Genomic DNA, 26,160 nt, shown 5'->3' on the forward strand with positions numbered 1-26,160 from the left:
GAAAGACCCAAGAACCATCTGAAAAATCAGGTCCTCATCATCTAGATTGTGAATAGCAAACGGCCTTCACCTCTAAAACACAGATGGGACTAAGATGACTACAACTACGTGGTCTGTGCATCCATTGTTAGAAATTCAACACAGAAAGGCGCAAAGCTACACAGAGAAACCCTGTCTTGAAAAAACCAAAAAAAAAAAAAAAAAAAAAAGAAGAGAAATTCAACACAATGAATTCGTTTTCTTTAAGGCAAACTAGTTTTAGACGAATCTGTTTGCTGATGCAAGCTTTTTTTCCCCCCTCAAAGGTATTTCTCTGTCATCATTAGTCCTTCCAGGGACAGTATGACAAATGACAGTAACATCAAATCTGCTTAAAAATGGAAGAGGAAAGTGTCTATACTTCCCTATTTGTAAACCAACACATAGAATTTTTTTTTTTTTTTTTTGAGACAGGGTTTCTCTGTGAATCAGTCCGAGCTGTCCTGAAACTCACTCTGTAGACCAGGCTGGCCTCAAACTCACAGAGATCCACCTACCTCTGCCTCCTGAGCACTGGAATTAAAGGTGTGGGCCACCACTGCCCAGCTGTGGCATTGGTTCTTAAATTACACTAGTTCAGAAAGGTGGCTCCTTGTCATTCCTGGAGATATTTTAACTAGGGATTGAATATTACTAAACTGGGAAAGAGGGGAACTTTAAGAAGATTCTGTAACGTCAGTCAGCCTTACCAAGAAGTGACTGATATTAGGGAAGACACGCCAGCCATTCAGGAACTTAGAGTTCTAGGTTAGCCACATACGAACGTTTATTTTGAGAAATGCTGAAATGTCGTGGCATAGTAAAATTGCCGGTTTATTCCAAAGAAGCCAAAAGTTGATTTAAATTAAAAATAAACTCATAAATGAGGGGTCCAAAGTTCTTGCTGCCTCTTTTATCAAATATTTAATAATTTTTAGGTAAATGCGTACAGAATTTGGTGGTTTCCAGTTGCCCTAATCAATTAGCTCCAACTTCAAATTCCCCTGAAACACTGTTCCATAGGCAATTTACTGGCTTTTAAAAATGAGGAAAACTACAAGATACTCTGCTGCTTGAGAAGTCGAGGTTGAGAAGGAATAAGAGTTCTGTAACTGCAGGTTAGAACGCAGAGTAGTCTGGCCGTGACAAAGATGCTAAGCACTCATACAGCTTTTCCTGCTGCAGTCTTAACACTGACGTAATTGGTGGGTGTTAGAAAGGCAAGGTGACATAGACAGACATATCCAGATCTGGTAGCTTCGTCTCCGAGCTTTAAAACAAAGATCGAAACTCAAGATGCTTTTTTGATTTTGAGACAGGGTTTCTCTTTGTAGCCCTGGCTGTCTTAGAACTCGCTCTGTAGACCAGGCTGGTCTCGAACTCACAGAGATTCTCCTGCTTCTGCCTTCCCAGTGCTGGGATTAAAGGGATGCGCCACCACTGCCCGGCCAAATTCAGTACTCTTAAGCCAAAGCTAAGTCATTAAGAGTTCCTGATTGTTTAGAACTAGTTTTAGTACGTGGGGTACCGCCATGTTTTTCTCTGAGGTTTATGTCGAAAGTAATTCCCAAGGCTGGAGAGATGGCTCAGGTGACAGGAGAAAGAGACCTTTAGGAGGTGATTAAATCACCAGAGTGATTAGTACCTTATAAAGGGATGAAGGAAGGGGCGGAGCTAGAAGGCCCCCTTTGCCTTTCTGTCTCTTTTACCATTGGAGAAGGAGCCGCCCTGGATGCAGAGATCAGGTCCTTACCAAACACCCAAACTAACTCCACCCTGACCTCAGACTCCCTAGTCTTCAGAACACTCAGATATAAATTTGCTGTTTATAAATTACTTCATCCCAGGTATTTTTTTTTTTTTTTGAGAATAACATGAAAAGAGCAAGATGGGTCCAAAAAGGAAATCGACAGCTTACCTAATTTGTGTGATATTGAGGGTAAAAACAAATGTGAGTTAAAATGAATGTCAAGATTAAAATGGTGAGGTTGGGAACACTAGGGATAAGAAATGAAAAGGCTTGCAGCTGGGCATGAGATAGCCAAGCGGACCAGATAAGGGGAAGGACAGGGCTCTGGAAAAAAAAGCAGAGTTGGTCTTGGCAGGCTCCATCTGGCTCCCACAAAGCCCCTACCACCACCCTGAGAACACACCCAAGGCACTGTTGCCCTCTCCCCTCTTCCTGCATCTAGTTGCAACAAACTAAATTGTAAGAATGGCTTTGAATAAAGCCCTGCCTACTAAATTCCCGCTCCCACCGGTCTCTAAAGGGGATGGGGCTTTAAGTTAATATATGACCTGCATACGTGACTTGGTATGATAAACATCACAGAGGTACTAGAAAGGAGAGTATGGGCTGATTAATGTGTGACTATAATTCAAGCTGACTCCATCCCCAGGCAGCAGGAGCAGGCCTTGCTGTGGCTGGTGGTAGCATCACGGACAGAGACTGGAATTGCTTACCTTCAGCGTTCGCTGCTTATCATCAGAAGGGCCTAGATGTTCTAACGACCTCCCTATAAATATCCATTAGCAAACTTGTAGCATCTATGCTAACATGTTAGCATCAATTTGCAGAATAGACTAGGTTGTGGTAAGATAAATATTACTATGGACATAAACATCCGAGGAGTTTATTTATGTCCTTTCTCAGAGGCTGATATTAGTTATTATCTAATACATTTACATATGTTATAAAATTTCAGACACTTTATATTCAGTTTACTAGGCCATAGAGTGACTTCTTTTCTGTAAAGGGACAGAAAAAAATTAATTAAGTTTATCCAGCCAGTGGGTGTCTGCAATTATTCAACTCTGCCTTTTACTGTGATAGATAATATGGAAATGAGTGTGCATGGCTAGACTCTAATAACATTTTATAAAAGGAGAATACAGTCATTAGCAGGTAAAATTTGGTAAGAGTTCATCTACCTCTATAGTATAAAGGCAAGGGAATCACATCATTTTAAAAAGGATTCTGGTAGAAGCTGTTCTTGTATGCATATCTATTTTCCCTATAAATCTCCTATAGAGTCTACTAACACACTTACATAAATCCCTTCCTTATGAATAATTTACTAGTGTGTTAATAGCTAATAGCCATAAATCTACAATTCTGATGTCACCAGTAGAACATGTTTCTATTCTGATCAACTAAGGATGTTAAAATCTGGCAGAGCTGGACATAGTACTGCTTAGAAATCACCAAAGCAGCATCATGGCACCAAAGAACCTCTCCTCCCACCCACACCAGCATCACTAGATTCTTTTAAGTTCTGGATAAAGAAAAACTACTAGCCATGTACTGAAGTTTAAGTGTATTTATACAAATTCAGGCTTTCTAGAAATTTTTAAACTTTTATGATTTTTTTCACTTTTTTGCCAATATAGATCCTTTATAATAACATCATATTGATTTCATTTGTAATTCATGTTAGCAGTACTGTCTTCCTGAGTTTACCCCTGTTTAATACTTAGAGTATTATGAAACTACAATAGGATATTTTTATGTGCACAATATGTACACACTAAAGATTTTGAGAGGAAATCTAAAGCTGATTGTTCTCAAAGTTCTGGTAGGCAAAATTGGGAATGCAAGGTAAATGTATTTCCTTAGAGGTATGTGACATCTTCGTTTATATGGAAGTAGCTGATTTTTCTCATCTGTGCAGTGGATGTGTATGTACATGTTCACGTGTGTGCACACATGCATGTGGAGGCCAGAAGCTGAAGTCGGGTGTCTTCCCTCTACCTTACTTTTTGAGGCAGGGTGTCTCACCGGACCGGGAGCTCACCAACTCCGTTGAACTAGTTGGCCAGCAAGCCTGCGATCCTGCTGTTTCTATCTCCCCAGTGTTGGGGCCTCGCCGTGCATTAGAGCACCTGGGTTTGGTTTTTACAAAGGTTCTGGAGATAGAACTCAGGTCTTCACACTTGCAAGGTCAGCACTTTAGGGACCAGTCATCTCTCCACCTCCGGTTTTCAGGTTTGAGAAAGTCTCATTATTTACGTGAGACGGGGAGATCATCCCTACATCTGCCTCGCCCTCCTCAATCCTGGGATTACCCTATGTCTGTCTGGCAGCAGCTGTTTATAAGGCGCATACATTTCTCTTTCATTGGCAAGTGACATTTGACCTACTGAAAAGTTTTGTTGAAAACAATCAACAAAAACCAAAACAAATAATGAACAATCAAAAACTTTTTGCCTATTACTCCACATGCCGGTTCTTTGTCATATCTGAAGTCATCAAAAAGGAAAAGGGCACTCGAATCTACTGATCTCAACAATAGATACGGCACTGCCAAAAGATCACGACAATTCGGTTTTGGACGAGTTGGCTAATAACTGATTGATGATAAGCGGGTGTCTCCAACTCGGTGGGTCTGTTTCCTGATTTGTAAAGCGAGGAGAATGCATTTGACCAGCTGCCTCACCGCTCCAGTATTGCGAGACAGCCAACACACCGTGCCTTCCACTCTCAGGGCGCTCACTCACGGGCTGGGGAAGTGGCTTGGTGGTACAGTGATTCCATTGCATCTACCAAGCCCTGGGTTGGCTCTCCAGCACCCGTACAAACACAAGTTGAGTAATACCCTTACCACCGGGGTGGTGGGAGTACCCGTGGCTGCACACAGAGACACAAGGAGGCTTCAGCTCTCGATTCCTCTCTCTAGCTTTCTCACGGGACTGTTCTTGCAGTTATCCTAAGAGTCCTTTCATCTCGGCTTCGGGTGCTGATCTGCTCTAACTCTCCCTGCCTTTTTCCAGAGGCTCCGGCAGCTCCAGACTTCCTCAGCCTCCTCGGACTCCCTGCACTCGACCCACTCAAGGGACACGCGCCGGTCCGGGACCGTCTCCCTGACCCAGGGCTTGGCTCTCCCCGCATCCCCCAAACCCCTCGGTGGTGACAGCCGGTTGACCGCAAGCTCAGCCCTTCCCGCCTCGCTTGGGCTCCCTCTCAGACTGTCCCAGGGTGAGTTTGCCAGGAGCGAGAACGTGCTGTACCTCAGCAGGCCAATCCTTCTACCTCGGAACACCGGATCGGGAGGCGAAGACCCCTTCGCAGACCTCGCAGTTGGCGGCCGTCGGGCGACTTGTCCCCTAAACAGGAAGAGGCAACGGCTTAAGCCGCGGGGGCTGGCGGGGGATGGAGTCCTAGGCTCGCCGGGCCCGCCGCCTCTGTCAAAGCGCGGCCATCTGGAACTACAACTCCCAAAGGGCTTTGCAGCAGCCAGCCATCCTCCCTCAAAACCCCGCCCTCTGGCTTCGGAGGCGGGGTCCCTGAGCAGGTGCACGACTGTCGTTCTGCTGAGTCCTCTTCTCCGCCCGAAGAACCTAGGAAGAGAGTAGAGAAACGATCTCCTGCGGAGTTTTATAGCATCACAGGCCACGTGAGAAAAAAGATGATGTGGCTGACGTCCCTGGTGACTTTTCTCTGGCTTTCCTGGCTTATGTTATGTTGTGATCACGCGCTTGAGCGCTGTGGATACTGAGGGGAGCTGGGGTGGGGTAGGACGGAAGGGAGGGCATTGTTAGCTTGCATTGATTTCTCCCTGTTGGAGTTTTTTAAAGGCCCTGACAAATTAGACTCTAGACGAAAAGAAGCTTTCAGAGAATATTGACTCCCCTCTTCCCAGCAGTTTTCCACAAACCGACACAAATAAACACACAATCGCCTTAAGTGTTTTGGTAAGAAAGTCAGCTCATGGTGAGTCCCTAAAACCCATGTGACATGCCCCAAGCCAGGGTTCTGTAAAAACAAAACAAAACAAACCCCAAAAAACTAGCATTAGAAGGCAATGTACTGTAATGTGATCAAGACCCCAAGACCTAAATTTATCAAATAGAAACTAATTCCAAGAATTTTACATGTATCTCTTTTTAAGTCTTTTGCAACTGCACATTTTACCCATTTTACAGAGAAACAGTCTTAGAAAAGTTTAGTGACATGGCAAGGCCAAACTTTCAAGTGTCGAAATATCTGGAATTCAAACCAATGTCTTCCAGACTCTGCTCTCAAACGCCTCTAAATATCCATTCTGATACTGAGGGCTTGAAAATTTCGGGTAGGTGACTTAGTGAGTGTTGCCTTTAAGAGAGATACAAGATGTTACACTGATAGTGTTCTTGTTCCAAAAGGCTTACCAGTGCTTTTTGGCTATGTTTTCAAATGAGCAATGCATTGTTTTGTAAGCCTCCCTGATTGGAAAATTTTCTTCTTTCTCTGAATTCCAGTCCTAGAAAACAGTTTTAGGCAAGGTTGAAAAGTAAATAAATACTGTAAAACTGTCAAAAATGTTTATAACAACAACAAAATTGCTGAAATTGGTAAGAAAGCTCTGTTCATACCAGGCAGTAGTGGCACACGCCTTTGATCCCAGCACTCCAGAGGCAGATATAGGTGGATCTCTGAGTTCAAGGCCAGCCTGGTCTACAGAGATAGTTCTAGGATGGCCAGGGCTACACAGAGAAACCCTGTCTTGAAAAACCACAGAGAGAGAGAGAGAGAGAGAGAGAGAGAGAGAGAGAGAGAGAGAGAGAGAGAAAGAGAGAGACAGAGACAGAGACAGAGACACAGAGAGAGACAGAGAGAGACAGAGAGACAGAGAGACAGAGAGAGAGGAGGAGAGGAGAGGAGAGGAGAAGAGAAGAGAAAAAGAAAGCGATCTGGTCATCTCCCCCATTTCAGGCGGTGGTGTTCTTGAAGGTGGCAGTCTATACTCTTGGTACAGATCACTGGCACCAAAGGGACCAATAAAAATCTTACTCTCAAGAAATTGTAACTGAGTGTTCTGACCTGCCTAGTGGATTCTTGGAGGTTCAGCCCAAAGTTTTGCCTTGTTTCATGGCCCTCATCTTGGCTCCCAGAGCAGGGCCTGTCCAAAGTATTTGAACACATAGCCATAGCTACAGGGGCAAGGTCTAAGTCCAAGCAAGAAAGAAACAGACCAGAATTATGCCAGGCTTCCCACTGAAAAATTCTTAATTAATACATTCAGGTACTGTAGAATAGGATTTTAAAATTACTCAGGATAAAAGTAGGCCAGTAATTGAGAACAAATTCTTTTGTTTTGTTTGTTTGTTTGTTTGATTAATAGATTTTCTCTGTGTAACAGCCCTGACTGCCCTGGAACTCGCTTTGTAGACCAGGATGGCCTCGAACTCACAGAGATCTGCTTCTGCTCCCGAGTACTGGGATTAAAGGTGTGCACCTCCACTGCCCAGCAAGAACAAATTCTAAGACACACTGTCTCAGTTAGGGTTCTATTGCTGCAGTGAAACACCAGGACCAAAAGTCAAGTTGGGAAGGAAAGGATTTTTTTTTTTTTTTTTTTTGGCTTTTACTTCAGTATCATTGTTCATCTTCTAAGGAAGTCAGACAGGAACTCAAACAGGACAGGATGCTGGAGGCAGGAGCTGATGCAGAAGCCATGGAGGGATGCTGCTTACTGGCATGCTCCCCATGGCTTGCTCAGCCTGCTTTCTTATAGAACCCAGGACCATCAGCCCAGGGCTGGCCACACCCACTAAGGGCTGGCCCTATCCCAATCAATCACTAATAAAGAAAAAGCCCTACACACCACACAACCACACACATTGGCACACACACTAACATTTAATGACTAGGTAGAGAAGGAGGCATCCATAGAAAAGTTTGAGAATGAGTTGGTCATAGAGGCAGAGAAGAACAGCCAGGAAAAGCCAGGGAGGGGAGTATATTTTAGCATGACTGTTTGGTTTTTATTCTTACTTATTTATCTATCTTTTAGGTAAGGTCTGTAGAGGAAAAACTAGAAGAGCCATTACACCTGGCATTTACTCCGGAGTGATGGCCACTCAGGCCTTGAAGTCATCTGTGGTAAATAAGGAGTGATTGTTACTTGGGAGTTATGAAGTTGCTCTTTCTTGGGAATTTTAGAACCTTAGCATGACCTCGGTCACAAGACATTACTGGCAAACCTGGAATTCTTATAGTGACTGTGTTTGCTTAGATAATGGTTCCTTCAGACAACTTCTAGATCAGAGAAGAGATTTTGGCATGTGGACATTGACTTGCTAAAAGGCCTTTTGTGTGTAACAATCAATAAAAGCGCTCCTGCAAAGCTTCAAGGCAGTCAGACCATCAGAAGCTGGTCCACCCTGCTGCTTTTTTGCTAAGCTTGTTACATCCTTTAGTGTTTTTTCTTCCTTCAACGGTCCTTCATACTTGAGAACACCAACAAAGGTCTCACTTTGTATGCCACATTGACCCAGAACTTGCTCTGTGACCCCGTATGGTGTGGTCCTCTTGCTTCTGTCTCATAATGCTAGTAGTATGCATGAGTCACCACATCTAGTTTTTCCATCTCTTTCAGTGGAAAGTTTCTGCTCTATCCAGAAGTAGGATGTATGGTGAACCTCTGTGTTTCTATTACTTATAAACAATCAATACAGAATCAAGTCTCATCTATAACCACATCTTTGTGCTTCTAAAATACAAAGACTGCTTTAAAAAGTCATAACCTTCACATCATCTTATCTAAAACATCAATATTTGCTTAGCATCATTTAGTATCTCATCAGTTAATAAATTTCTTGAAACTGTGGAGATACCTCAGTTGGTAGAGTACTTGCCACAGAAGTGCAGAGACTTGAATTTAATCCCCCAAAACCCATGTTTAAAAGAGAGTCCAGGTTCATAGTGACCTGTGCTTCTAATTCTAATGCTGGAGATACATAGGTGGATCCCTGGGGCTCACTGGCTAGCCCAGCTAGCCAGCTTGTCAACCTCCAGATCAATAAGAGCCTCTGCCTCAGAAAACAGGGTGGGCAGCTCCCAAGCAAGGACACCTGAGGTTGTTCAAAGCTTCCATGCATATAACCATAAACACATGCTCCTACACATAAGAGCCTGCACACTCACAAAATAAATGTAAATTTTTTTTAGATAGATTCTTATTATGTAACCCCAATTGGCCAGGAACTTGCTATGTAGACCAGACTGGCCTCAAACTCATAGAGATCTGCCTGTCTCTGTCTCCCAAGTGCTAGATTAAAGACATGAGCTACCATGCCTGGCCCGATTTCTTGAACTGTATTATAAGTTTTATAGTTGGTTGGAGTCTGGATCTACACATTTATATTTGATTTGTCTCTTAGGTCCTGAGATTTTTTCCCCAGTAACATTTCCTGCATTTTGTGCTTTGTTGACTCTGTATCTGTGGTGAAAAAAAAATCTATTTCTTCTATTTGTCAAGGACTGGGAGTTAAATCTAAAAGTTTGATTATATTTAGGGTTGGATTTTGAGATCGAGCCTCTGCATGTAGTGTTTTGTACTTCCCACTGTGATATGTCAGGCAGTGCATGGTTCTTGGAGGTCTTTGTTTTGTGATATAAAGGCTGTCCAGTGGGTTTAAATGCTGTCCTCTTTGTGTGTGTGTGTGTGTGTGGGGGTGTTCAGAACAAGGTGGTAGCTAGGTAAGATCAGATACCAATAACCTCCCTAGAGATGCACTACCTGGTGTGTCCAGCCTATGGCCCTAGGGTATCATGCATCCCAGCATAGCTGTGGGTAAGGCCCAAAACATTTGTAGATAACAAACATCATGTCATAGTGTCCTAAGGGTGGACACCTCCGCCAGATTTTCATGCACTACACTACCTTCATGAGAACTAAAGAGGTAAGGTGAAAGACCACCCATAGTGTTCTGATTTTAGTATAAAAGGAAAAGACACGTTGAAAAAAAATGCCGGAGGCCTGTATTACCCCTCCCATAATTCCAAGCTTCATGGAGAGTGATGCCTCCACTTTGGGGATGGAGAAGGAATTAAATCCTGACCTCCGATTCGAAACAGTATGAACCTATCCATGATGTCAGTGCTGGTGGAACTCTGTGCATCCTGTGGCCCAGGCTGTACCTGAAGATGCTGCTGCTGGACCTGTGATAGTCAGATAGCCAAGACTGCAGTTAGGACTCCTCCCCCACAACCTCAGCTAGTAGACTGGAAAGCAAGACCACTTACTGGGTAGCACGAAAGCAAAGACTCAGCCTTGGAGCTCAGTGCCAGCCTTAATAGTCCCTAAGGCAGCAGTTCTCAATCTTTGGGTTTCAACCCCTTTGGAGGTCAAATGACCCTTTCACAGGGGTCATCTAAGACCATTGGAAAACACAGATACTTACATTACAATCCACAACAGCAGCAAAATTACAGTTATGAAGTAGCAATGAAAATAACTTCATGGTTGGGGTCACCACAGCATGAAGAACTGTATTAAAGGGTTCTCAACATTGGGAAGGTTGAGAACCAAGGCTCAAAGGGACTGTTGCCACCACCCATTCCAACCTCCAGCAGCAAAACTATCCTGGGCCAGTATTCACAGATGGAGCTCAAGACCCTCACTCCTAACACAGTTTTATACTTAGCATGATAGACTTGTTTCAGCTTGCCTTACTGTTAGCTCTTGTATGGGCCTGGATATACTCCTGAGTCTGTGTAGATAAACTGTATCTGTGAAAGTCAGATATGACACAGGTTAATGCCATCTTGGATGGCCAAAGGACTGATTTCATCAACACTATCCAAACCTTGGGCAGCATCACCTGGACTCTGTTCATCAAGTGGGATGGGGTAAAAGCACAGGATTTTGCCTTGGGACTTAGTGCTGGGCTTATGAAACTCAACGCTGGGCATGCAGAACCTAACAGTCCCCATCTCAAATCCTGCCTGAAGACAGGGTCTCTGAAGAGTTCCAGTGCCAGGGGGAGACTTACTGCGATCCTAGTCCAGCAAACTCCTGTTCCAGTCAGGGCAGAGTTCCCAATAGCAGTTGGCAGTCCCCTGCAGTACAGGACTAGGTCTCTGTTGGTCCTGGTGTATTGTGGGCTCAGCACTGTGGCATTCATAGCCACAGTTCTGGAGTACCTACCCAGGGCTTGTTCCTTTTGTGATTCTCTCTAGAGCTTCACAGAATTCTACAGTGCATGACCACAAGCTCATGGTTTGGGAAGGTCCACTGTAGGCCTATGCAAGCCCCACGTAGAGGTTTGTGTGGATGAACTACCCTTTGTAAGAGCTCCCTAACTGAGTCTGAAGAACTCACCAGCTGAGGGTTTACGATAACCCTAAACTTGGACCTTCTAGTACCGCAGCAGGCAACCTGAACTTTGGTGCCATCTAGTGTTGGAACTATAGGATGAAAAAAATTACAGCATCCTGGCTTTAATTTCTGAAAACAGATGAAACCAAAGCATGCCAAATTATGAAGACTGGGATAAAATTCTTTGCCTTTAGATGACGTCATATATCAGCCAGCATCAAGATGTTCAAGGAACTATGGCCTCATCTAACAGAAAAAGTAAAATCCCAGAAACTATCCAGATAATAACCAGTATAGGTGGATGCTCATAAGGGTAATGTACTACTGCTTTTCTGTTGCTGTGATAAAATACCATGACCAAAAAACTGGCTTATGGAAGAAGGAGTTTATTGGTTTTTTTTGTTTTGTTTTTTTTTTTTTTTAACTAAACCAAGCTAAGGCGCAACATTCAAAAGTAAGAATAAGCCTCTGTGTGTGATTTATTTGGGAGCTGGATGGCAGGCCCCCCAAAAGAATAAAAAAGAGTAAAAACTCCCAATAACAGAACCCCAAGACAGGCTATTTGAAAATACACCAAAGAGAGAAAAATGAAGAGGATGAAATACACTTAGGATAACTTTGGTGTGGTGGGTAGCTGTTCCAGCTTTGACCTTGAAACACTGCCCCTAGTGTGGCAGGAAGTAACTGCCACACCTGCCTATGACCTGCCCCTGGGGTGGCCAAGAGGAGACCCGTTAAGACCTGAGATGCATATATGTTCTCTCTCTTAACTCCTCATGGTCCTGGAGACTGGATTTGCAGACCAAGTCAGAGTTCCCCAGAGAACTACGCTGGACTGTACCTCATCTCTCTCAGATCCTGTAATCGACCCCTTATTGGTTGTAAGTTACCCCTGAATAAACCTCTTTTAATTACCAGATAAACTACGTGGAATTGCCTCGTTAATTATAGCAATACTTTGGGACAACATTAAAAGGACAAGTAGGTTACTGGGGATCTGAAAGGGACTTGAAAACCCAAAGGAGTTAATTGATGCAACTACAGTCAGGTTCCAGTTCTGTAGTGGACTATATGTCCAGTTTTCATGACTTTATACAGGCCCATCTCCATGAATCTGGACTAGCCTTGTGACTTTCTCATGCCAATCAATTGAATGAAACAAATATGATGTTTTAACTTGTTATGCTAGGTCTGAAGAACTATTGTCCTGGTCTCTTGGACTGATGTCCATGACATGTCTGTCCATTTAAAATGCTGGCATTGGAGGTGAACAACAACCTTATAGAGTGACTGAGATTAACCAACAACCTTCAAATCTCAAAGCAGTCACTTATAGAGAAATATGTTTGACCAGAATACAATTGTTCTGACTATTGCTGGAGTAAAAAAAAGTCACCTTGGATGTTTAAACAAATTGATATTGGGGGCTGTGGATATACTCAGTGGTAGAGAGCTTGCCTGGTATGCTCAATTATCTAGGTTCAAACTCTGGCAATGCCAAAAAAAAAAAAGAGATGCTGATATTAAACTCTAAGATGATCCAAGTTCCAATCAACATTTGAACATAATCATATAAGATGGTATGCTGAGCCCTCTCAATGCACACAACCATGAGAGCATTTTTGTAAGCCAACACATTTTGCAATCGTTTGTTATATGGTAAAAGGTAACAAGAAGAGGGTTGTGAACTCTGGCCATGTGGTAAAGATAGTGTTTTCCAGGGTTCCTCATTGCATAGTTCTTATGTTCTCCTTATATTTCGGAAAACATTGTGGTACACACCTTAAGGATTTATTGTTCTTCCCCCAATTTTTCCCTAAAGCTGAATTCTCAGCCAAATGCTGGTTCAATCTTTTAGTCTTTATCTTATTTTAAAGCTTTGTTATTGCATTTATTTATTCTGTGGGGTATGTGTGTGAGAGGATGGGGGCTGGTGTGTGTGTGTGTGTGTGTGTGTGTGTGTGTGTGTGTGTGTTCAGGCCATGGTGCATGTGTGGAGGTCAGAGGACACCTTGTGGAAATCAGTTCTCTCCTTCCCTTATGTGGGTTCCAGGGATCAACTTCAAGTCCACAGGTTGTCAGGTACCATCTCACTGGCCTTTGACTTATTAGTATTTGATTTTGGCTTTTGAAGCCAGATGTTATGTTGCACAGGTTGGCCTTGAACTAACCATGCAACTGAGCTCCTGATCCTCCTGCCTGTACCTCCCAAGTAATGGTGACAGGAATGTGCCACTGGACCTAGCAGTGGCAACCCTTCAATCTCAGAGGGCAGACAAAAGGGTTCATTTCAGGCCCAGGTTCACAGACAGGATCTGTTTGTTAACGCATTACTGCTCTTAAGGTGAAATACTTAAAAAAAAAAAAAAGTACAGGATTACTGATAGTGGTAACATTCACAAATCCTCTTTCTATTGCTGCTCGGGACACAGAGGAAGCCAGCTTTCTTTGTTCTTTAAGGCAGATAGTATCCAGTGGGAATGGAAAGATCGACACCATGGTGTCCTGTGTTTCCTAGAACCTGTTCACCAAATTCTACAGTTCAATGATGACTCTCCATTTTGTGGTAAAGGGCCAGAAATGGCTGTTAGTGTGAGGAAGGTTGTCCAAGAGACCCTGACCTAGAATTTGGCTTTTCTTTTTCTTTCAGCTTTAGCGTTCATTACACACTTGTAACAGCACTAGGGCTACTAACATCATGGAGGAGGGCCTGGACCATTACAGGCAGGACCCCTCAGGAACACTGCTCAAACAAGACCCATTTCTGAGCTGCAATATCACTATTAACTCATTACCGGGAACAGATAGTGCCGATAAGTCTCATCCATATTAAATACTTGACAAGTTAAATCATGAATCAGGAAGTCGCTAAGTAAGCACAGAATGGGAACAGGTGTTGATGAAATGTCTTTACAGTGGAGAAACGCTGCTAGAGAGCAGCACCCCATATCCCGAGTCTTCATCCGTACCAGTGTTTCCCACACTTTGGCTACCTGAATATCATCTTCATGTTGCTTCTTCACTGTTTCCCTATTATTATATATCTAAGTTTTTCCTCAGATGAATAAAAATTTTAAAAGGACACATAAATTTAGCCTCATTCTAAGCATTTACATCTCTAAAAACATGGTTGGTGTGCTAGATATAGTTTTAAATACATAACAAATAATAAATTTAAGCACAAAACGACTATCAAAATGGAAAGTGTCCATGAATTGCTTAATGATTGTTAGTGGTGTATACCACAGTCTGGTAAACATTGCCTTACAAAAAAAATACATATTCTCCTTCTCTCCCCCCACTCCATCTTTTTTGAGACAAGGGTCACTCTGTATCCCAGGATGACCTTCAGACCTGGGGGACCCCCTGCCTTACTCTCCCATGCAGTGGGATTCTAACCACAAACTACCACACATGGCAAGAAATTTAATCTTTTAAAGCCCTGTTTGTATGGACAGCCCGTCCATTGAATGCTTTATCTGATGTTTTGCTAACAAGATGGTTTCTGGAAGATGTTGTACCCCTTGCACCTCCATTTTGTGACCCTACATAGTTCTAATATTTGGTATTTAACTTATATCTATGTGCAGAGCTTGAAATTCTCCAATATTTATAGTGCCTAAGGATGCACATCTCTTTTCTCTATTTGAGGTGGCCAACTTTTGGCCTGCTGGTGTATTAAAAGAAAGCTTTAGCAGTTTTACTAGGCTGCTAAGCCACATGCAGTACACATCCACAACAAAAATTGCCACTAAGATAATGTGAAGATAATACTGAGAACATAAAAATACCGAAATGTGGGGTCTTGTCGTTCATATAAACTTGGGGAACTCAGTGCCTCTTTCTAAAGCACAGAGGTCTTACCTACAAGCTTTACTCGGAAATATTTACATTTCAAACTGAAATAGAAAGTTAAATAAAAGAGTCAAGGAAGCCATTCTGTTACTTTATTATATGAGATTTGGAGAATTTGGAGAAGGTATGTATGGTCGAGGGTTTTCCTCCACTGAGCTTTCTAATGAATCTTTTAAGGAAAGACACAAAAAGCTTGAAATTCTACTCACTTCTTCTCATTACCTTTCTCTCCACTAGACTGTCCCTTGAAACCAGCTAGTTCTGTTCATAGTACCTAGCATAACCCCTGGCATTAGTACATGCTAGTTTAACTCTTCTTTAACAAATAAGTGAACACTTGACTTTCCCCTGCCTTGCAGTGTATCACTGCCACACTGTCAGAGGGAACCAGAAAACACAATACACTGGCTTCATTTTTTGCCTACAAAGGGGGATAGTGGAGTAGAGCTGGGCAACATCAAGGAGCAAATGTTTAGTGAATAATGTTTGCTCTATATCTGTTTATGCTCAATTGTAAGTTATATTTTTGTCTTTAGCTCAAAACTGCATTACAGTTCTCATCAGAATCACTTTTTAAAAACTAGGGGTTCTATATATATTTTTTTCACAAAAAGCCATTTCTTTGTAATACCTGAAAGAATAAGAACCTATTCACTCCAAAAGTGAATAACAAAGAATCAAAGAATTTTTGTTTAAAAACATATTCATTTTAGGAAGTTTGTTCACATTCTAAATGACAGCTATATTAAAGGATATAGTGGTTTGGCCTTTCTTAAATGTGACATAGTCTGGCAGGCTCTATCTAGTGCTCACTAGATAAACGCTAACATCTTTTTTGGTGCTGAAACAGAAAGGTGGTTCTAGGAAAGTTTAAAGCAAGCTCAAGCTAGAGTGCTTCTCTCTTACATCTATCATCTTGTATTAGGATTTAAGTTCCTGACAGGTATCTAGACATTTCTTCAAAGATTCAGAGAAAGAAAAATGATGGAAAAAAATGAGATCTGTGCTTTACATACATTTCATTGTTATGCTTTTGGGAGAATTGGGAAAAACATTGAAAGATTTTCCTTCTAGAGAATCGAGGAATGGACAGAATTAGAATATGTAGTTAATGAGTGCTCTAAATACTGGCAACTGCCCTCATGGATGTGATGGGGTAAACCATAAATCCAGGCTTTGGCAAACAAGCCATTTCTCCCTCTTTTCTGCTTGAGGGGCTGTTTTCTTCCCATAGACTAGCTTTCTTGAAAACTCCAAGATGAAATCTCATCCTCGCCCTTTTTTTTTTTTTTTTTTTAAATGGGGAGGAAAAAGACAAGCATCACTTGCACTCGGTTTCAGTAGAGGAGTGGAGGCAAGTGTATTCGTCAAATACAAAGAGAGAGCTTCAGACATTTAGACCCAGCAGGGCCAAGCCAGGCACTGTGGGAGGTCAAGACAAGGCCTAGAGAGCAAGGAGGGAGGGCATTTGCACGGCTCCCATCCAAACTTGAAAAACTTTCGTGGGAGAAAACGGAGCTGAGGAGGTCCCAGGAGACGGGAAGGCTGCAGTGGGTTGCAGGCCCAGGGGCAGCCGCCTCCCGCAGGCCTAACAGGCCGCACTGCCCGGGGCCTCGGCTTCACCCAGGGCCCAGAACGTGCAGGCCCCGCTCCACGGGGCTGGAAGCCGCGCGGCGCCGCGGGCGCTGATTGGCTGGCGGGCCCCGTTGCCTGGTGCTATTTGTTGTCCGCCCCCCCGCGCACTCGACGCAGTCGGCGGCGTCGTCCGCACGCACGTGCAGCCGTTTAAGCCGCGTCGGCGGCTGCGAGGAGCCCAGGAAGCCCGGAGCGGAGAGGTGAGTGGGCTCGGCGGCCTTGTCTCGGCCGTCGGCCATGGACGCCCGAGCCAGGCCCGGCGGCCTCCGGGGGTCCCGAGTAGAGGCCGAGCCGGGGCACACGGGCCTGCGTGCGGTTTGAGGCCGGCCTCGCGGGCCCTCCCCTCCCGACCTGCGGCTCGGTGCTGCGGGGCGCGGGTGTGAGTTCACACTTGGGGCCTGCAGCGGGGGGCGGAGGCCCAGGCAGCCGTCTCTGCTCAGCCCCTGGGCGGCCATTTTCCGGGAGAAACGGTGTTGGACGGCTCCCCGGGAAGCTCGACGCCCTAGGTCGAGGAGATTTGGGCCGCCACCTTTCGACGACGTCCTCCCCGTCCGTCCGTCCGTCCGTCCGGTCTCCCGGGCCTCCACATCCTGTGTGTCTTTGAAGGGACGCAAAGGGAATTAACCTTGACGGTCGGTCGCAGACACTCCCTGCCCAGCCACCCCGGATGCAGCGAGCCCTTTGGGAGTCCCTTGAGGGAGAACAACAGACAGATTTGGGGCAAACCTAGGCATTGCTGGGGACATGGGGATTGCTTGAATGATTCACCTCGGCTTTGAAAGATAAAAATGCTGGCTACAAATATCACCCGTAGGCGAGAAGCAAAAGGATTTTGGGGAAGATGATCACATTAGTCTAGTAGCTGCTGCAAGTGGTGTGTAGGGACAGAATGATAATTTATGTTGTTATATCAGTGCCTTGTGCTTCATTTACTATGTCTTTCACCAACAACACAGCCCCATAATTGAAAGATAACTATTCTGATGTTTTTTTTTGTTTTTTTGTTTTTGGTTTTTTTTTTTTTTTTTAGGAACCTGTAGCGACCATGGGAGAAGAAGATTGGGAAGCGGAAATCCTCAAACCTCACATGTCTTCCTACATTCCTGTATTTGAGAAGGTAATGAAACTCACAGTGTAGAGTCATTAAATGTTGTGGATTTTTATCAGTTAAAAATCAAACTGCTGAGGAAGTTCTAAATTATTATAGCCTGTTTAGTATTTATCTGCATGTGATCTCTATTAACTATTTTATGGGGAATGAGAAAAGCAGGCTAAGCTTCAAATTGAATAGCGTCTAAATGGTATTTTGATAATCACAAGCAAAAGCTGTAATACCACCAGTGTAATTCAAATCTCAATGCTTTAGGACTTACAGGTGAACACAAGCTTGTACAAATGTGCTTGAAAGTCTTGACAGATAACTTGTATAGAAAAAGTTGTAAGTAATGGTTTGATTGGAAAGGAAGGAGCTCAGTGAGAATATATTAGGCTATAAAATATTAGATTTTTTTTCTGAATGGCATTGGGGAGTTAAAATTGTAACTCAAGGAGCTTTGGGGTTTTCTATATATATATATATTCACACAAGTAATAATTTATTATTATTGTTATTATTGGGATGTACTTTCTAAGATAGTGTTTTTGGCCAGGCTCTGGTGGTGCACACCTTTAATTCCAGCACTTGGGAGGCAGAGGCAGGCAAATCTCTTGAATTCAAGTCCAGCCTGGCCTACAGAGAGAATCCAGGACAGCCAGGGCTACACAGAGAAACCCTGTCTTGAAAAACCAAAAAACCAAACAAACAAACAACATCCCCCCCCTTTTTTTTTTTTTTTTTTTTTTGCAGAAGCTCCCTCACATTCAGAAGTTCCATTTTGTGTGTATATCAGTTCTGATTATAAGTGGTGTGTTTGTGGAAATGCTTATTTTATACAAAAATAAAATATTCAGTGTTTTGATTTAGTTGGGGTTGATTGATATGTGGACTTTGAATTCAGATACCCCAAGTAATCATCTGAATGTATAATAATTTTTGGATTGAAACTTATTTTAGCACTAGCAGCTTTAGTGTATATATATATATATATATATATATATATATATATATATATATATACACACACACACACATACACACACACATATATGTATGTACACACACACACAGTGTTTTTTTGTTTTTGTTTTTGTTTCTCTGTGTAGTCATGGCTGTCCTAGAACTAGTTCTGTAGACCAGGCTGGCCTTGAACTCACACAGATCTGCCTGGCTCTGCCTCCTGAGCAATTGTGTTAAAGATGAGTGTCACCACTGCCTGGGTTAGTATGTCATATTTATTATTTATTTATTTATTTATTTATTTAAAATAATGTATTTTTATTTTATGTGCATTGGTGTTTTGCCTGCTTGTATACCTGTATGAGGGTGTTGAGTCACTTAGAACTGAAGTTACAGCTGCCATGTGGGTGCTGGGAATTGAACCTGGGTCCTTTGGAAGAGCAATCAGTGCTCTCAACTGCTGAGCCATCTCTCTAGCCCTATAGTTCTCTCTGCATCATAAAAACATAACATTTTTGTAGACAGAGGCAAATTACCTAAAAGTCTTGCTGTCTTGTTAAATTTTTAGTATTTGTTTTTCAAAAATAATTTACATAGTTTTAATGATGTGCATAACAATATTTTTGATTTTTTTACTTCAACACCAATTATGATTTCTCAAAAATAATATTTTACAGTAATATAAAATTTTGTCAAAAGAATGTACCATAACATGTGATTTTCTTTGGCTTTTTAAGATAGTGGTAGTTTTTCATTATCTTATTATCATTAGTATCCACAGCTGTGTTTAACTTGGGATTTTTTTTTCCAGAAATGGTCAGAGGACATTTAATGGCTTATTGTTCCTTCTGGCTCTTAATAGATTCATATGATAAAAATTTAATGTACTGATACAGGCTCTGTTATACTGGATTTTGTAAGTCATCTGTCTGATTTTTCTTTTCTTCAAGATTTTTATTGTCATGAAATGTTCTTTAAACAGCATTCTGCACTGTGGAGTGTGTTGTATATATTTATTGCACTGGGTTTCTAAAGGTAAATGGTGGTTAAATATCTACCCCCTCCCTTCCTTTCCTCCTCCCCTCCTCCCTTCGTCTTTACCCTCTAAATGCAGGGATTATAGGCATGGGCCATCAAATCTGGAAGGTGGTTAGATCTTTCAAATATACCTTTTTGGAATCTGTACTTTTTAGTAATATAACCATGTCTCTTGACATCGAGAATACTACATTGATAATTCTATCCTATGATTTAATATCATCGTATGGAGCCAGTTTGTAGTAAGTTTCTATTCTTGTCCTCAAACTCGACACTTGGTGCTCGGTTTACAATGTAGTGACTTGGCTTTGTTAACCTGAAGGAACACGATACAATCCATAGCTTTGGTGGCCTTCTTTGTTTGAGTAAAAAATGCAGATGATAAGGATAAATAATATTCTTATGGAGGAAAATCCTAAGGTCTTTTATTCAGAATTTTTTAAAGACACTATTTTGAGTGTTCCCAGTGAATTTCATTTCCATTTTGAATTTAGTGGTTTTGAAATAATCTTGTGCTAATATCATTGTAAACAGTATCTGTGATCAGATTTTTAATGAGCATTCTTTGAGGTATAATAATATATACTTTGAAATATTAGGGCAGTGTTTTGATAGCTCTTAGAACTTCTAAAATCTAGATTTGGAAGTAAACATTCCACCTAAGGATAGAATAAAAGATGTGATTATGAAAAGCTGTTTAGCAATATAGTCTGGAAATCAGTTGTTACATATTTGTACATTGTTGGCATATTGGGATGAGTGTATTAGATATTCACTTTGATTATTGTACTGTGATGCTTTTTGTTAACTGAGAGTAATTCTAAATAGCGATCATTTCTGTGTAAGGCCTATTTGTCTTTTGGGTACGTTTTATGATAAACTCCTGAAAGTGGAAATAGATTGAGTTTAATCTCTCCATAATTGTAATGTTATTAAGCAGTAGTAGCAGTTAGTAATAGTTGATGAAATAAAATAAATTTGTAGATGACATCTCAGACTTAACAGTAAGAATATAGGTAAACAGAACTGTATTCATTTAATGATATTTGTAGCTACACTGAGAATATTTATGGTCACATATTTTAAAGTTTCCATATTGGTGTGTTTGGGTGGCTTAAGAGACAACAAATGGTTTTTAGCTGGTTGTTCTAAAAGCAAATGAGTAACATGACCTATGATTTATTCAACATATTTTTGCTTAATCCTGTGTGCTATAAATAGTGTTGAACATGATAAAATACTTTCTTTCAAAGACATTGTATTGTAGGAGACAGAATAAACACATTCGAGAAACAATTAACTACCTGGCAGAAAGAGCCATAAACACAGAGAAGTGTGAGTCTATTATGTTGGGGTGGGTTTAGATCAAGGGAGAGGGATTGCTTCCTGGAGGTACTGAGAGTGAACTGAAGACCAGGAGTCTCTGCAGGACATCAGGTAAAAAGGTCCAGAAGGGACAAACAGCACATTAGGACATTAGGAAGGCAGGTGTATTAGTTTCAGATATCTACTGTAACAAATCGCCATAAAATGGGTAATGTGAAACAACAGTTTGTTTGTTCTCTCATTGTCCTTGGAGCCAGAAGTTTGAGATCAAAGTGTCTAGAGATCTGCCCTCCTTTTGGAGGTTCTGAGAGAGAATCTTTGGAGCTTCTAGCATCTGTTGCAAGTAGACAGTCCTCAGCTGTGGTTCGTGTCACTCACCCAGCTCCTGCCACCTCTGTGTGTGTGTATGTGCATGTGTGTGTGTTTTCCCTTTACCTCTTAATGACACTTGGGATGACAAATGAGGGCTCAGATGAATATTCTATATCAAAATCCATAATTATATCTGTTATGATCCTCTTTCAAATAAGGTGTTTATTAATTCCAAGGATTATCGGCGTATATGGGATATAGAGTACACCCTAGCTGAAAAGCTGTTGGCAGTGGGTGGCAGCTAGCAGAGGGAGAGTCAGTGTTTTTCAGGGGTGCAGCCCCTCAGAGACTACTTGTGCATATGCTGGCTAAACTAAGTAAGTGGACTCAGGGCTTTGTAAAACTCACAAGAAGTTGGGAGGGAGAAGTGGTGTGGGTACAGAGGAGGAGATGAAGGAGAGGGAATGAGGATTAGGTTTGATCATACATTATAGGCATGTATGAAATTCTCAAACAACACATTCCAGGATTAGGACTTGGTCTCTCTGGGTGTCACTATGCAGCTTGGGTAGCCAGTATGGCTAAAGCATAGTGAGTTAAGAGAGTGGTACAAACAAATCAGAGAAGGAGGGAAAAGGAAGAGAGGAACTGAAAGTAATTAGGCGTGTATGCTTCGTAGGACTGAATGGGATGGATTTAGGTCATGAAGGAAAGAACTTAAGAATGATGAGTAGGTTTTATAACTTAAACTACTAAATTGATGATTTGCTGTTTCCTGAAATGGGGTTTCTATGGAGGGTGAACAAGTTTGGGAAGGAAAAATGAGATGTCTGTATTTTCTATGTTCAATGCCTTCTATGCCTATGAAGGCTTAGATGCATAAGGATGGCAGCCAGTAAAACATATATAGATGGAACATACATACATGTGGAATACATATGGAACGTGTGTGTGTGTGTGTGTGTGTGTGTGTGTGTGTGTGTGCACATCTTAGGTCCCAACTCCCAAACCCTCAAAATGGCAGTGCCACTGACAGTGTCCAAAGGGCTCAGCTCAGGCTGGACTCTTGACAGGGTAAACAGAAGGATTGGTAGTGCAGATAGATAGATAGAAGCTTAACATTGAGCATTCCCCAGAATTGGTGAAACGGGTTTCTGCCTGCCAGGAATAGCTACTTTAGCTCAGCATTAGCACATACCTGTCACACATATCTGAGCCCCATGCTAACCTGGCTCTTTAGGTACCTATTAGCAGTACCTTGCAATGCATGTAAAAGCCACCCTGGGAGCCCGCAACTCCCTCCCCACTACCTTAAACTTCCAGGCTGTTCCAGTTTACAGCTTCATGTTGTAATAAAATGGACCATTACCATTTATCAGTAAAGTTTCAGCTCTGTTTGACTGATAGCACCCCGTCCATTGGTAAGGCTGGTTGGATAATTCTTGTTTTGGTATCTGGTAGCTATAAATTTGGGCTTTTTTATTATAGCAGTTTTCTAGGGCATTTGAGTGACACTGTTGTTGTTTTTACTCTTAATGACAACTTTGGAAAATAGCTGGATGATTGCTGAGCTATATAAAAGTTTTGAAAGTCACTTTAGTGTCTTTTATGAGAGAAATTTTAGAAAAGTGTTATCTGAAGATAGCCATCTTGGTGCACTCTTTTCAACTTTGGCACACACTTGGAAGAACTTATCTGAAGGAAGACTGTGACTTTAATGTGATCATTTGACTACAATAATACCTATAAGTGTAGGTTGCTTCATTCTTAAATTATTTGTGTTGAATTTCAGAGCTATAATCTGAAAGTTTTTTTCTTAAAGGAAGCTTACATAAGAAGAAATAAAGGTGCTGGAAGTGAGAAAAAAATTACTTAAATTGTTATTAACACAGAGAAACCCTGAGAAATACTGGAAGATTCAAAGGTTACCTTGGTATTTAGTTATTGATTTTGTAACAAAAGTTGAATCTCCTAAGCCCATTGATTAGTATAATACTGCCACAGTAATGCACGTGCATATATAGCAGAGTTGTTAGACTAGAAACAGGAGCAGTGAATATTTGAGGGCATTGGTAATCTTCAGCTACTGCTTGCTCAAGTTTAATTGAAATTACTCACGAGTATTTTGACCCAGTAGCTGGTGATTCACCCACTTCATTGAATTTGAAATACAGCCTCAGAATTCATATAATTTTCATAAATGAGTATTCTTTCAAGTCAGTTCTTTAAGTATAGATATATTATTTTAGTTTAGTTGAATTATTTATACAATGGTAATGCTTCTTAAAGCATTTTTGAGACAGAATCTTATTAGTAGCCCAAGTTGGCCTCAGTCTCTTTATCTTCCTGTCGTAGCATCCTGAGTGTTAGCGTGCCTAGTCACAGTGAAAGTTTTAAAGTAAGTATGTTTACTGTGAACCTGCCTTCTGATAACTTTGTCCTGTGTTCTACTTTAGCTTGTGGCATTGGTAAGTTCTGTGAAATGCTGAGCTCTGCAGACAATATCGTGTGTTGTCATTGGTTTATTTACTTAATAACAGTTTATACTTTCAGGTATGTGGGTCAGCAAACCCTTCATTTAAAGTAGTAGACAGTGAATGATTTACATGTTGTAGGTTTTAATCTCATCCACAGCTTGGCTCTTGCAGCTACTGCTATAGTCATAGATTAATGAATTGCTGTGCTCCATTCAATTGTTTATAGAAATGAGTAGCCCACCAGTTTTGGCCCATGGCTGTAGTTTATTATTTAATAATTTTAAGTGATAATTTCATGTCACACCTATAATACTAAGGTTATTATGTCTTGGAAAAACGAATGATACATCTAGTGACCTGGAAAATCTCACTGTTACCATTGTTTTGATGCAGTTATATAGTAGTGTCTTCCTTTAACTGTAGGTTTGCTGTTCACGATTTCAGTTATCAGTAGATAGCTGTGGTGTGAAAATATTAAGTGAGAAATTTCAGAAGTAAATAATTGGTGTTTAAATTGCATGTCATTCTGAGTAGCATGTTAAAACTTCCCATCACCCCCCTTTGTCTTGCCCAGAGAGTGAGTCATCCCTTTGTCTGGTATATCCATGCTGTATACACTACCTTTCTGATGTGAGTTTATGACCCATGATCACCTGACATGTGTCAGAGAGTCACTAGTAGCTCAGTCTTATATTAGAATGTTTCTGTCCTCCACCTCACTTTATCTCAGTATATAGGCATATGTCAGAGCACAAGGGTGGTGAATAAAGAACAATAAGAGTTTTTACAGTCTGCTGCCATAATTGTTTGATTTTCTTACTGTGCCAAATTCATAAACCTTACCATAGGCATACATGTATAAGAAAAAGTGTCTCATGTATTTTGTGTGTATGAGAGAGGGAAGAAGTGAGGTGAAGAGAGAAAGAGACAGTGTATGAATGGAGATACTACTCCTGGTTTCAGGCACAGAGGGTCTTAGAATTTCTTTCTCATGAAAAAGGAAGGGACTGTAATTTTCTGTTTGTGAAATAGATGACATGTTCTTATTATTCAGAGTTGAAAATGTGGTTTTCTTTCTTACAGGATAAATACTCTTCTGGAGCAAATGGAGACACTTTTAACAGGTCTTCAGTTTCATCGGGTATGTGTTAAGGCAAGATGGCTTTTTTTTTTTTTTTTGAGGTTAAAGGTTTTGTATAATACTTAAGGAGTAGACAGATAGACATAGTTTTTTTTAATTTTCTAGTGAGAATTTATTCTAATTTGGATATTTTGGATAGGGAAACAAAGATGATACAATGTTAGAGACCGTATTATTTAATTTAGAGAGTGCTGTAAAACTTTTTCCAACCTGTGGGTTGCATATTTGGCTTCCGGTTGCTAAAGCATTGTCAGGCCTCCTGATATAAGGGAGCAGGATAGATGGTAAAATTATTAAAATAGGTTCTAATTATGATGTTTGTCCAAAAAACAACTGTTTAAGCCAGACACTGTCATACTATCAAGAGCATGAGTTTCTTTGGCATCAGAAAACTAATTTACCAAAGTTCCCAAGAGAATGAGAGATAAGTTTCAAAATAAAGGATTCCAATCTATTCTACTGCTCCTAACCCCTTTCTCTGTATAAACTTTTATTTGAGCTGCCCACCTTCCCTGCATGTGTACTACCATACGCTGTAGAATTAATGTGTACAGTAACATGGTAGACTAGGACTTGAGTAAGAAATTAAGTCATGGCAGTAGTCTTTTGCTTGGTTGAAACAGGCTGAAATGTGACTGCTGCTGTACAGTGAAAGTTTTTTTTTATGGTAAAATGTACATAACAGTGACCATCTTCACCATTATTTTTATTATTATGTGCAGTGTGTGTGTGTGTGTGTGTGTGTGTGTGTGTGTGTGTGTGTGTGTAGGCCAAAAGATAACTTTGTGGACTAGGTTCTCCCTTCACTCTTAGGTGTTTGAAACTTTAGGGAATCAAACTCAGATGGTCTTGTACAGCAAGAACTTTCTAGTTTCTGAGTCATCTTGCCAGCCCTGATCTTTGCCATTAAAAATTAAAAAAGATTTACTTATTATTTATGTGTATGAGTGTAATTTAACTTTGTTTTGAGAAAGTATCTCATAAATTCCTAATACTGGCCTAGAGCTTATGTTGTAGCTAAGGTTGTCTGAATTTGTCACCTTCCTACCTCAGCTTCTTGGGTAGCTTGTCTCTGTCACTTTTCTTGTTAGTAAATAAAATCCCTCTGTTATGTGTGTGGCACATTGAAAAGGCTTTCAATTTGTATGTTTATGTATATATATTTATATATATATATATATATATATATTTATTTATTTGATGTGCTTTGAAATGTTATTT

General features: G+C 41.2%; 1 protein-coding gene across 2 annotated transcripts in view; it reads left to right on the plus strand.

Annotated features, from left to right (window-relative positions):
* Positions 1-16,669: 16,669 nt before the first annotated feature.
* Positions 16,670-26,160, plus strand: part of Ddx4 (DEAD-box helicase 4) — a 58,935-nt gene continuing 49,444 nt past the window's right edge. The window contains exons 1-3 of one of the 2 annotated variants that reach the window (XM_059276771.1): positions 16,670-16,789; positions 17,620-17,706; positions 24,882-24,939. In XM_059276771.1, coding sequence (XP_059132754.1) covers positions 17,635-17,706; positions 24,882-24,939 — 130 coding nt within the window. In that variant the 5' untranslated portion in view covers positions 16,670-16,789; positions 17,620-17,634. Of the gene's footprint in view, positions 16,790-16,835; positions 16,969-17,619; positions 17,707-24,881; positions 24,940-26,160 lie in introns of those variants that run through there. The other variant, XM_059276772.1, reaches the window with a different exon arrangement.

This window comes from Peromyscus eremicus, chromosome 11 (assembly GCF_949786415.1).
Source record: "Peromyscus eremicus chromosome 11, PerEre_H2_v1, whole genome shotgun sequence".
In the NCBI taxonomy this organism is placed as follows: Eukaryota; Metazoa; Chordata; class Mammalia; order Rodentia; family Cricetidae; genus Peromyscus; species Peromyscus eremicus.